The sequence below is a fragment of the Podarcis melisellensis genome, assembly GCF_964234715.1.
Source record: "Podarcis melisellensis genome assembly, chromosome: 1".
In the NCBI taxonomy this organism is placed as follows: domain Eukaryota; kingdom Metazoa; phylum Chordata; class Lepidosauria; order Squamata; family Lacertidae; genus Podarcis; species Podarcis melisellensis.
Window position 1 is genome coordinate 114,969,613 of NC_138528.1, and position 12,947 is coordinate 114,982,559.

The 12,947-nt window shown below is 39.8% G+C and overlaps 1 protein-coding gene across 6 annotated transcripts in view; it reads left to right on the forward strand.

The window, feature by feature from the left end:
- The window catches only part of OLA1 (Obg like ATPase 1), an 86,795-nt gene that overhangs the window by 30,307 nt on the left and 43,541 nt on the right, over window positions 1–12,947 (forward strand). For 5 of the 6 annotated variants that reach the window (XM_081895030.1, XM_081895031.1, XM_081895029.1 and 2 more), the window contains one exon: window positions 7,158–7,333. In XM_081895030.1, coding sequence (XP_081751156.1) covers window positions 7,158–7,333 — 176 coding nt within the window. Of the gene's footprint in view, window positions 1–2,149; window positions 2,256–7,157; window positions 7,334–12,947 lie in introns of all 6 variants that reach the window. The other variant, XM_081895033.1, reaches the window with a different exon arrangement.

Here is a 12,947-nt window from a genome sequence, read left to right on the forward strand (position 1 = left end):
CTTTCTATGTCTGTGTCACAGGAACATCAGTCATTGAATCCTTCTTCCTTCTCTTGTGACTGTGTCCTCCAAGAGGCAGAATATTGCTCTTGCATTTGAGAGTTGTATTCTCAGTGTACAAACTCAGGACTTGCTTGTACAAAGTGTACAGGAATTATAATTGCCTGTTACTGTACAAAGCCTTGCATGGAGGGATGTGGCTTACCCTGCTTTTAGATCTGTCTCTGCAAATATCCAAGAAAACTTCTTAAAAATAGCCCGTTGATGGTTCTTGACTCCCGTCCACCTTGCACATATAAATAGACTTGTTTCCCCTATGTGTTGTGAGGGGATGTAATGAAAATGGAAGCTATTAGCACATGTGACGGTGTTGTAAAATGTATACACATTTTGGGAAAAGATGATGAAGGAAATCTCTGAAGTAATAGTTTTACCAGTGCCTTTAAACCCCAAAATTATGTCTTTTATCAATATGCACTTAATATGTAAACAACATGCAAGTTTTCTGTTAGTAGATTTTGTTCTACCATATTACAGTACTGGAAAGAATCCTCAGATTTTTCTTTAAATATTTGGTTTAATAAAGTTCTTTTTATCCTCATTTCTGAAAAAAAGACTAATAAATTACAGATATCTCAGGTTGCAGCGAAACCTATGGGGTTTGCTTCCATTTGGCAGCCATTTGTTATTTATATCATATTATGCCAATTCTGGGAATGGCAAACCTTGGTGAAATATGGCTTTATTTGCTATTCATAACCCTTTTTGTGTGCAGTGGTACCTCTGGTTACGTATGCGTCAGGTTACGAGCTCTGCTAACCCAGAAGTAGTTGCTCCTGGTTGCTACCTTTGCCCCAGGGTGTGAGCAGAAATTGCGTGCCGGAGGCGCCATTGGCAAAAGCGTGCCTCTGGTTGAGAACGGTTTCCGGTTACGATTGCACCTCCGGAACAGATTAAGTTCGTAACCAGAGGTGCCACTGTATTCTCTTTGTATCACATCACTTTTATAGTAACATACAATTTGTTGCATTGTCTCTAGAAATTGTACTTTCTTTTAGGTGGTAACGGCTGTGAAACCAGTTTCTTGTTTTGTATAGGTTTTCTTTTGTATTTTTTTACAGAACTGCTATTTCAACTTCATAATATAATTTTGATTTTTTATTTATTTAAAGAATTGGGTAGATGACCTGTTTTATATGGGAATATTTAAGGAACAGTTTTCTCACTGGAGGCTCAAGTGGCTTCAGTGATGCAGAGTGCCTTTTTTCAGCTTCATTTGGTTTGCCATTCTACAGTCATTCCTGGACAGAGATAGCCTGTGCTCTGATAGCTACCTATTTTGGTTTACTGTAATTGCACCCAACAGTCTACCACTGAGATATGGGTGGGGCTGTAATTCAGTAAAAGAGCAACTGCTTTACATGCAGAAAGTCCCAGGTGTGAACCCTGGAAACATTGGTGGGGTGCTTTACATGGCCACCATAAGACCTGACAATCAGCTGATCGTTGGGTCTTGTGAAGCCCTTATGAAGTGCCCCACAAGACCTGATCAGTGCTGTGGACTGTGTATTTGTTTGCATAGTTGGATTTAAAATCATGTGGGTTAATAAGTGTTGGCTGATGTCATTATTATGTCACATTTAGCCTGCAAGGGGTGGGATAGATAACAGTCTGACCTACTGGACAGATCCAGTTCATCACTTCTGCTTTATATGTCAACAGATGCAAAACATGTGAAGTGTAATAATGTACTATAATGTGAATTTGTTTGTGACTTCCTCTGTTATCATACAAAACTTACTCTTCAGAGGTTTTGACAAGCATTTGCTTCCAGAAATGGAACTCACTGAGTGCTTGTATGAATGATACAGTATTCAGTGTCCTACCTAATGCAGTTTGTACTCTTTGAAGCAACAGCACCATTCATTTGATTGATTAGTTCTGCATTCTCTTGCAGTGCTTTCTGCATATCAGACAATATTTTCCAGATCTTCTCTGCAAATGTAAAAAAGAAAAAGAAGGCAGCTTTGTCAATCTACACAGGACACATATTCCAGAGAATGATGTGTATTCTAATTATGTGTCCATCTGTTCATTAGATGTTGTGCCAAACTATAATATGGTTCCTCTTACAAACTCTTGATTTCAGAACCCTGAAGGCCATATTCTGGAGCTCTGTTTCTAAAAGTTGCAAGTGCCGCAGTTACTCATGGAGTTCCCTTCATCAAGCCACCTTGAGCAGCATTTGGTAGAATGTGAGCTAAAAATGTAACGAATAAAGTAATAATATCATTGTAGTACTATCTTATTGCCCTGTTCCAGTGTGGCACACTGTGTATTGGATGGAGGACCATGTGTATAACCAGATGCGGCACATGTATTTCCCCTATCTAATCCAGTAGCTGGGAGTGCATTCCTGGATTTTAGAGTACTGAAGAGAGCTCTGGCTAGGATGGGGAGTCTCTCAGTTCTCATTGTAGATGGTATATTGGTCACTACTCATCAGTGCAAGTTTTATTTGATGTCAGGGACTGGTTGAAGGAATGGTGGAAGGAACCCTCAAGGGAAGAAGGCACAGAGCCCGGGGATTGGTGGTGGGACGAGAATGAGTGGTCAGAGGGCAAAAACAGGGGGGAGGAGGAGGTGTTGGAAGCTGAAGAGGTTACAGGGCTTAATGATCAGTGAGAGCCTGTGGCAGAGAGAAGTCCAGAATCAGAAGCTGATGCAGGAGAGTGGGATGTGGGAGGCCAAGATGAGTTTGACTAGTGAAGCGGCATGGGTGCCTCCCCCTCCTGCTGCGACAAGCTCCTGTCCCCACTAGTCTACCAGAACCAGGAGAGGCATGAAGAGGGCAGAGGAGAAATTCGTGTCACATAGGCACAGTCTCAGATTGCTTAGGGAAAACCCTGGAGAGGAGGTGACTTTAGGCAGTTGGGAGGGGAGGGCCTGGGACCTTCTGGAGATTACTTGCTGTGCTCATTAGGCCTGGCACTGCTGTGAAAATCCTGTTCCCTCCTCCTAATAAAGAGTTTACTTCCCTTTACTGCTGGCTTGTTAACAGTCATTCAGCCTTGTTTAACTATGTTTTTAAAAAGCCATATTTTTTGTCTAGAAATAACACTTAAATAAGCTGCCTGATACTTAGTCGGCTTGTTGATCCATCTAGTTCCTTGTTGTCTGTGCTGACTGGCAGCAGGTCTCTAGGATTTCAGGCAGGAGTCCTTTCCAGCCCTACCTGGAGATTTTGGGGATCTTCTGCATGTGAAGCAGCTGCTTTGTCATGAAGCCACAACCCTTCTGCATAACACCACCTCCTTGTCCTCCTTCCTCAGGCTACAGAGAAACACAAGCTGGATGTAAAGCACTTTGCATATGATTCATAAACAGCAGATACCGTAGTTTTCCGAGTATAAGACTAGGTTTTTTTAACAGAAAAGAATGTTCAAAATTGGGGGTTGTCTTATACATGGATAATGCAGAGGGGGCACAGGAGATTGGTTGGAGCCACGAGCAGGAGATTTTCAGCGGCGATTGAGCAGGTGACTGGCGGCCGCAGCAAGGGCTGTTGTTGATTGGCTGCCACTGCGGCAATTGTGCGGGTGATTGGTGGCTGCTGGTGGCGAGCAGGCAGACGATTGTTGTCTTCGGCAATGTGTGAGATTGGCAGTGGCGTTCTGGCGGGTGAGTGATTTTCGGCACACTTCCCCCCCAAATCTCAACAACTTTGGGCAATCCCCCCCAAAAAAAAGCTTCAAAAAAAGCTTAACAACTCTGGGCAATCTCCCTCATTTTCTGACTTTGGAGTCCCCAAAAATATGGGTCGTCTTATACATGGGGGCGTGTTATACATGGAAAAATACGGTAAATCTGGGAAGATAGTTGAACTGGTGGCTTGTGACTGCTTTTGCTTGGTGGGTGATCTCAAGAATTCAGGGCTAAATGCATACACTCTCCTCTTCACTGGACATTCACATTGTCCCCAAATGGGAAAGGGACACAAACTATTGATGCTTTCCCACCACTATATGCTGTGTGCATAAGGAGTCTGGCAAGGCAACTCCTTTTGTTGGCCAGGTGACATTAGTTTGAGTAGTTGCTAATCTGAACTTGTTTTTGTTTGTAAAATACATTTCCAGGATATGTGGGGAAATGCTACAAAATGTAGGAAAGGTTTGATGGCCATCGATCAAGGATGAAGTACTAGTACATTTCCTGAACTGGCAGAGAGTTGGACCTTTAAGAGTCTTACCAAATCTGCTAGACTGTGTTAGTTGAATGGAAAAGGCAAGGGGAGGGGGTAAGAATGCATCTACTCATGGAATCTGAGAGAGAAGTTGCAAGTTCTGAGGATTTGCAGCCTATTATCTCTTCTGTGGTTAGCTGATAAGATTTCACTTGCTGTAGGTCGTTTTTGTTATGTTTTTACAAATGAGAAAATAGTTTCAGCAATTTGTTAGTGTAAGCTCTCCTAAAATTGTACATTGTGATTACTATACATATTTAAGCTAGACCCTATCAGTTCATTTGCATAAATAAAATTTTAAAGAAAATTATTATTACAGTTGTTCATTAGTATAAATAAATGTTTAAGAATGTTGTTATTATTTTTTCAGTAATATATAATAACCTTCAATTATTATAATACATTGATAACAAAATATGTAATAATAATAACTATTATTATTACAGTATTATTTATAATTTCACCCTTCACCAAATCATCCCAGGGTGGTTTATACACAATTACAATAATGAAAAGAGTAAATACAGAAAACTAACAGCTAACACTGGGGCAAGACAGTTTGAGCAAATAACGCCAATCCTGACTTGATTGCACTGGCTGCCTGTTAGTTTCCGGGTCAAATTCAAAGGGCTGGTTTTGACCTATGAAACCTTAAATGGCTCAGGACCACAATACATCAACGACCACCTCTCCCCATATGAACCGACCATGACCCTGTGATCATCATCTGAGGCCCTTCAAAATTGCCGCCTCCATGAGAGATCCGGAGAGTGGCAAAATGAGAATGGGCCTTTTCGGTGGTGGCTTCCTGAATGTTCTCCAGAGTGAAGCTTGCCTGGCGCTTTCATTACATATATTTAGGTGCTAGGCAGAAACATTCCTCTTCTTCTTTGGCTTAATAATAATAATAATAATAATAATAATAATAATAATACTGCACCCATCTGGCTGGATTTCCCCAGCCACTCTGGGTGACTTCCAACAGAATATTAAAAACGCGGTAAAACATCAAACATTAAAAACTTCCCTAAACGGGGAATTCCCTAAATTAAATAATCAATGGCCTTTTAAGCTCTCTCTCTCTCTCTCTCTCTCTCTCTCTCTCTCTCTCTGTGTGTGTGTGTGTGTGTGTGTGTTAGGGTTGCCATATTTTAAAAAGTAAAAACCAGGACACTCCAAAAGCTGTTGAGTTGTTTTTTTAAAAAACGAAATGAGATTTTTCGATTCATTTGTGAAAGTTGCTATGCTATGTGATTTTCTCTTTTTGCACTTTGAACTGTCCTGTGGTCCTTGGATGAAGGGCGATATTATTATTATTATTAACAGTAATAAATAAGAAGAATAAACATGTTTGAAGATCAGGAGGAATATTTTAAATTTAGTGTGAAAAAAATTGGCAGGCGATGGAGCAGATGATAAAGAATGAAAATTCGCTAGATATGATGAGCAAAAATTTAATAAGGACCATGGAATTCACAGAAATTAATGTGTGTGAGAAAGCGGCATAGAATATTACAAAAGTTAAAATGGGAGATGATACTTCTAAGGCTATGGTCCAGGTTAACATCAACAGAGAGAGAAGGTAAAAAATAGAGATATTCCAAAAGAAGAAACACTTACTGAGATTTTTGCCTTTGAACAATGTTGTACCTTTCAATGTCCACATGGCAAAATGCATCTGATTTGCCCTCAGTATGCTAATTGAGAAGCTGCTGTTAATGATTCCGGTTGTGTAATTAGGACAAAATTTTTTTAGCTCTACTGTTCCATTGGTCCTGAGGTGTAAGTATTGTGACATTCCCCATGTGAGGGGAAAGTGATGTGTGAATTGTCTCAAAATATGGTAGACTTGCATCTCTCTAAAAATATGTAGATGTTCCTTTATTTTTTATGACCTCATATGAAAATACAGTAGCTAGCATTCATTCTTTAAAATGTTTTAAAGTCTCATTTCTAGAGTGAGTGGGATTGTTACTAAATAGTGCCTAAAATTTATGTTGCGCATTAATTCATGACTAGGTCTAAATTTTTAAATTATAGTTTGCTACTAAGACATATTTTTAATTTTTGTTTTCATGCTATTATTTATTGATAACTCAAGAGTATCTCAGTTGAATTACATTGCCACATTATGTCTTTAGAGGGGCATAAAGTCAGTACACATGCTTCAGTAATATCTGGTTGTTTTACCCTTATGTTTCCATTGGCAATTTGAAATTATGGCTTCAACTGCACTTTAAATATGTGATAATAGCATGTGTTTCTAATAAGGGCCAGCACCATTTTGTTGAGATAGTGTGAATGGTTGTCACTCATATATGACAAATGCACCTTCATCTGCTTCTTTGATGGCCCCCTAAAAACCATACCCTCAAATCAGACCGATGAAATTAGCTGCTGTGTAAATTGTGTGTCTGAGTGGTTCATTATCTAATCACCGTCAGAACCATAGTGATAAAGTAGTTTGAAGCAGAGAAGAGGTCTGCCAGATGATTTCAGGCCTCCCCCCTTTTTTGTAAATCCTGTTTCCCTTGGAAACCCATTAGTACTGTGTAGAACTTCAGAATTCTTTGACATAAACTTCATAGCAATTCTAATGTTTACTGTGTCTAATGAGTGACTTAAAATGTTCCTATATTATTTTGAACCATTTATTTATTAAGTGCTGTATAAAAAATACTTTTATTTGGCCACCTCTAAAACATTGTAAGATGGAGTGACCCCGATACTGAAAATTACTGACAGATTTCTTGTTTGAAAAACACTTAAAATGCCTGTCATTAATTTTTGCTTTGCCCTGGTGCCTGTGACTGGTAGATTGTTTCTACTTTGTGTATCTTTCTTTCGTTGTTCGTCGTTGTCCCCCCTCCACTCAGAATACTGCTTAACATCTGAATTTTGCTCTCCATCAAAGGATCATTTGATGATGATGATATCACACACGTTGAAGGAAGTGTTGCACCTGTTCGTGACATTGAAATAATACATGAAGAACTTAGGCTAAAAGATGAGGAAATGATCATGCCCATTATAGACAAACTAGAAAAAGTGGCTGTACGAGGAGGTGACAAGAAATTAAAACCTGAATATGTAAGTAAGAATATCTTCAATTTTTAAAAGATTTTTTTCCAGTGTAGGAATGATTTTACACAGGCATGGTGCTTATCAGCTGCAGACTTTATTGTACTGGGGAAAAGGTGCTAGTCTCAGTTTTAAGACACCTCAACTTTCTACCTCAAAATTATTCCATCTACTATGTACCATGTTGCAATGTGTTAGTTACCTGAATTCTAGTTGCATATATAAATGGTGACTGCGTAAAACAGTTCAATAGCAAAGAGCATTTGCTATGCCTATACATTTCCCCCCAAGAAGTTAAATTGCTTGGAAATGCTGTATCAGTGTTTTCATCCTCAGTTTCCGATTCTACTACTTAATGTATTTTAGGAGAAATCATAATTGTTCTGGTCTCTATACTTTCCACACTGTATTTTGCAAAAACACTCCATATGTTCTGCTCTTCTATTCATATTTCTTTAGTTATTTCTGGTCTTTGTATGATATGTATTTGTATACCAATTCCAAAGTACACAGTAGGTTGTATTAATAGAATTGCAAGCACCCCTTCTTCTGACTCCCAGAAAGCCCATATAAGCTTCTCTTTAAATATTTTAGAACAGCAAGTTGTATTCACTGTAGTTTAAGTATTGAAAGTGGTATAGTAACATGAACACTATTGAGCTATAGATTGATTTCCATGAAGGTGAAAGGGTACCTTATTTCAGAATTCCTATATTAATCACATTGTTAATTGGAATAATATAAACAAAAAAAAATCCTTCCAGTAGCACCTTAAAGACCAACTAAGTTAGTTCTTGGTATGAGCTTTCGTGTGCATGCACACTTCTTTAGATAACTGGAATAATATAAGTGATTGTATATATCTGTAACTGGAATAATATCTGTAACTGGAATAATGTAAGTGATTGTATATATCCAGGTAAGTAAGACTGTCAGCCTGGCTGTTTGATGTTAGAAATCTAGATGTAGTCACAATCTAAATTCAAATAAATTGCTATAAATAACATAATATCCTCTCTGTATATTTAAGATTTTGCTCACCACAGTTAAAAATCAAGAATACCCTATAATTTTAGTGCTTCTGAAAGGACAAAGGGACAGGGTAGTTTCTAAAAAGAAGAAAACCAGTGCAGGTGGCAGAACATGATAAAATGCTACAAACAGGAACAAGACAATTGTGTCTTTGAAGCGGTGAATTGATTCCAGGGCCTTCCCATAGACATTGTTTCCAGACCACTTGGAAAACCTGAAGGAGGATTTGAAGACCTCTGGAGATAGAAGGACTCTTGTTTCTGCTCCGAAGAGGAGATTTGTGGTGGTAGTTGGTGACCCCACTACTGAGAGGGACCGAGACAGTAGTTTGTCCTCCCGACAAGTTGTGGGATGTTTGTGGTCTCCCAGGTGTGTGAATTCAAAATGTCTACAGTCTACCTACCGCTATCCCTTCCTGTGGATCCATGTGGGAACAAATACTCCTTCTAGGCACAGAGTTGAAAGTGTTACAAGCCCCTGGCTCTGGGTAGGAAGAGGAAGAATATTGGGGCATGGGTGGTGTTTTTGTCACTTTTCCTGTTGAAGGTTATGTCTAAGGAAGAGAGAGAATACTGGCTATGAATTTGGTGTCATTGGGAAAGGTTTGAATTCTTAGAACATGGTTTATGCCGGGATTGGCAGACTGTGGTCCAGATTCAACTAACTCATTTTGTTAGTGGAAGCCAGTTCAAGGAGTCCTGCTGGTGCAAGCTTTCCCTGTTCTCTTTCTCCCTTGTGTAGCTGCTGTCCCATCTCCCAAATCTGTACTGGAGGGAGGGGAGAACCCCCAGAACAGCCCATAGAAGAGGGAAAATTGTTCCATTGGGAAGGCAGAAATGCTTGCACTTATGGAATGATCTCCTTTGTACTACTTTGAATTCTATCCAACTCCAATAATTAAGGGTAGGATCGCTATGAGCACCTGATTACTCCAGAACAAAACTCCATTCTCTTCAACATTTGTAAGTTCCAGCAGCCTAATTTAGCACGTCTGGGAAGCCTTTTAGTTGTTGCTGCTGTTAGACGATTGGGATTCAAAACTCTTGCCGATGAACTGCAAAATCACCGGGGCATCTACCAGTGGACCCTGATATACCTTCTGCCTGGTCTTTACTTTCAAGAGCAAGGACATTTGGCAGAAGTTGGATTTGGACTTTTGGCAGAGGCACGTGACAAAGGTTTGGAAGTACAGTATGTGTTTTGCAGGAGTTTCCCAAGCTTCTTCAGAAGGTATTTAAATGATTCCTGCCGGGGGGGGGGGGTGGCGGCAATGAGGTGCTAGACCGCATGACTCCATGTACTACCAGGAGAGTGAGTGAAAGTGGGACGGTGATGAAAGTTCTGGCAGACATATAGGGAAAAACTGCAAGGGAATTGTCAGTGCATAGCACACAATTGTTGATGTCTCCATACTAACAGACATATATACACACAATTTCCTTTTTATAGCCTGGTAGATTAAGGAAATTATGGGGGTGTAGTTTATTTTGATTTCGGCAAGACTTTGAAAAGACCCCCATGATAAATTTTTGACAAGCTGGTAGAATACGGGCTAGATGCTGCTACTGCTGTTTGTGGCTGGTTGATGGACCGTACGAGCCAATATCAATGACTCCCTGTCACCCCGGAGAGATGTGACAGCACAATTTTGTCCTGGGCCCATTGTTTAACATCCTTATAAGTGAATAGGATGGAGAAGGAGAGGGAATGCTCATCAGATCTGCAGATGATACCAAATCTTAAGTTCAGAAATGGCAATTCTTTCCTTAAACAAATATTTAAAGTCATGGGTAAACAGGAAAACATTCAAGGTGTGTGTTTGGAATGTGAAAGCTTGGTTACACTATTGTTGACAGTTCATCTTCTTTTTGAAAAAGAGAGTAAAGAGAGTTGGCCATCCAATTCTCTTATTATTATTTTTGCTGTGGCATGTGATTCTATTTTCATGACGCTCCTGTAGTCTGGCTGCCCCCCCCCCAAAGAGTACATGCACATTGTTAAGCATGGAAGAACAGACCTTTCTTTCTGCACATAATTACTTCGAAGTCTAAAAATGGGGGTGAAAACATAGTATCAAGTTATTTGTCTTTTAGTTTAAAGCAATGTTAAGCTAACTAGGATAATTAAGTATTTATAGAAAACACTGTTAGTTAACAAAGGCAGTAAGTTAGAATTTTTTTAAAAAAAGGAAATGAAGTTTAGTCCATGTCTCTCACCCCCTAAAGCCAGAAATGTAAAATTATCTGAAATGCTGTTGTTGGCTCCCAACTCACACCTTTATTCCATGAATATATGTACTAGAAATGGGTACCTTAACTTGCTTACCAATGTTATTCTTTGATTAGGTTGTCATTCATGATTTAAAAAATCTTACCCTCTCATTGTAGTGTTAAAATGTTACTGTTAAGCTATTAAATATGGCATGTGAGATGTCCACATTTCTCGTTTGTGTGACAGGCCTTTCTGCATACTTCCTCCTTGCTCTGAACTAGGTCTCAATTCTAGGTGACAGAGTTGATTTACAAGCTTTGTCCAAGTTTCTGATCTGTTTTGGCTGCTTGTTCTCTTTTTAAGGCTGTTTGGATTTATGGAAACATGTCACTGGTGAAAGAATTCTCCTGTATTTGCAGTGTAGCACAACAGGCCATAGCTACCATAAGCTTTTACAAATGGAGGACCCCTGAGAGACAGATCTAGTTTTCCTCTGGTTTCCCCAAAAGCTACTGTCATCACTTTGCCAAACTTAAAAATAGTTGTTAGAATGTTGAAATCCAGGAGAGAGATTACACCCAAACTAGCTAACAAGCACTTTGTTTTTGCAGATGCCATTATGGAGCAATTTAGGATCCCACAGTCAGGAGCTCATATAATAGCCTTGCTCCCCAAGCAATCATGCTAGCTTGATGGTGAAGGATTTCACAGGCTCTCCTGCATTGAGTGAATCTTGGCAGTTCTCAAGAAGGGCTTTGAAGTTTCCGCTGTGGCAGTTTTGCACATTTAACAATTCTCTGTTCACCAAGGTTGACTGGAGTGTACCTTAGTTTGGAGAGCAGAACCAGATGTGCCCCAATACCATGAGGTATTGAGGCTTTCAGTCACATTTGCCCAGTTTTCTTTTGGCAGGCAGTAAGGTCCTTGGGGAGTTGCCTTTTGCCTGTCCTGGTCAAAGTAGGAAGAAAGTCTTCATCTTGACAAGGCAGAGCTACAGAGCTAAGGGAGGTTCTGAAGGTCTGAGATGGGCAGTGTGTTGTGTTAAAGAATTCTTCATTTGTCCATGGACTTCCTGAGTAGGCTCTGAATTGGGTAATCAGACTCTGATCTGTTCTCCTTTTGAATTGACACTGCAGTTCGGAGGTTCTCATAGGTGGGTGCACTGTCAGCCAATAAGGAATTGTGTATCTTTGTCAAAATGAAGTATTGCTCAGGTCTTAGCCTTTGCATGTGCTAAAAGTCATGCTTTTCACAGGTCTTGGAAATTTGATTTACCAAAATTCTGCAGTCATTCAAAGGGGGTGGCAATGGCATTAGCCTGATCATAGAATAATAGAGTTGGAAGATAACCTGAGGATCATCTAATCCAACCCCTGCACTGCAGGAATACGCAGCTGTCCCATACGGGGATCAAACCTTCAACCATGGCATTATCAGCACTATGCTCTTAACCAACTGAGCTATCCAGGCTGATGTGAGAAGTGCTCTTACATTCTAGCCTGTGAGAACAGCTGACACCAGAGAAATGAAATATATTTTCTAGGGTTTCATGTTGCAGGCCAGAAAATGTCATGAAGGCTTAAGGAGGCCGCCATTTCTGCTTGGGAAGCAGTGGATATCAGCTGCTGGTATTACTGCACTCACATTGATCCATAGCATTTGAGGGCAGGTTTCTCTTGGAGGAGTTCTATAACTATGCAGTGTTAGCATCTCCTCACATATGTAGACATCCCATGGATGGAGGCTTCTGTTTCCAGAGTTGTGACCTTGCATAAAGCACAAACTTACTTGAGGGAGAATACTGGGTTTAATAAGAAAATATTCCAGATAGAGAGGGGAGCCCTCTGTACATGGTGGAAGGGAGGAGAGTGAGACTATTACTTAGCATATTTTTTTGTTCTAGGTGTACCAAAGGTTGCTTGTCTCCCCATAATTTTGTGTTTTGCATGATCCACACTCATAGGCACCACACACAGTTTCTTGTTTTTACTGTTTTGGTTCTTTTCTCTTCTTAAATGTTACTGTTTTGGTATCTGGTTATGGTTATACTTCGTTTTCCAGTTACTGTGATCTTCCCCCGCACTCCCACACCAAGTAGTTTGCTTCCTGCTCCGCCAGTTAGGGAAACCATCCTGTTGATAAGATCAAATTTTGTTCGTCTCTTCCTAACAGAAGAAGATGCTATCCCAGTTTTGTTTTGAAATATTTATATCCCACCTTTCTGCTTGGCATCCAAAGCAGCTGAAAAGAATGAAATTACCCCAAGGCAGGTTATAAATAAAACAGTAAAGTAATTAAATTCAAAATACAACACACTAATTCACAAAACATGGATAAGTGATAAAATGAATAGTCACCAGCATATTAACTCAATCCCTAC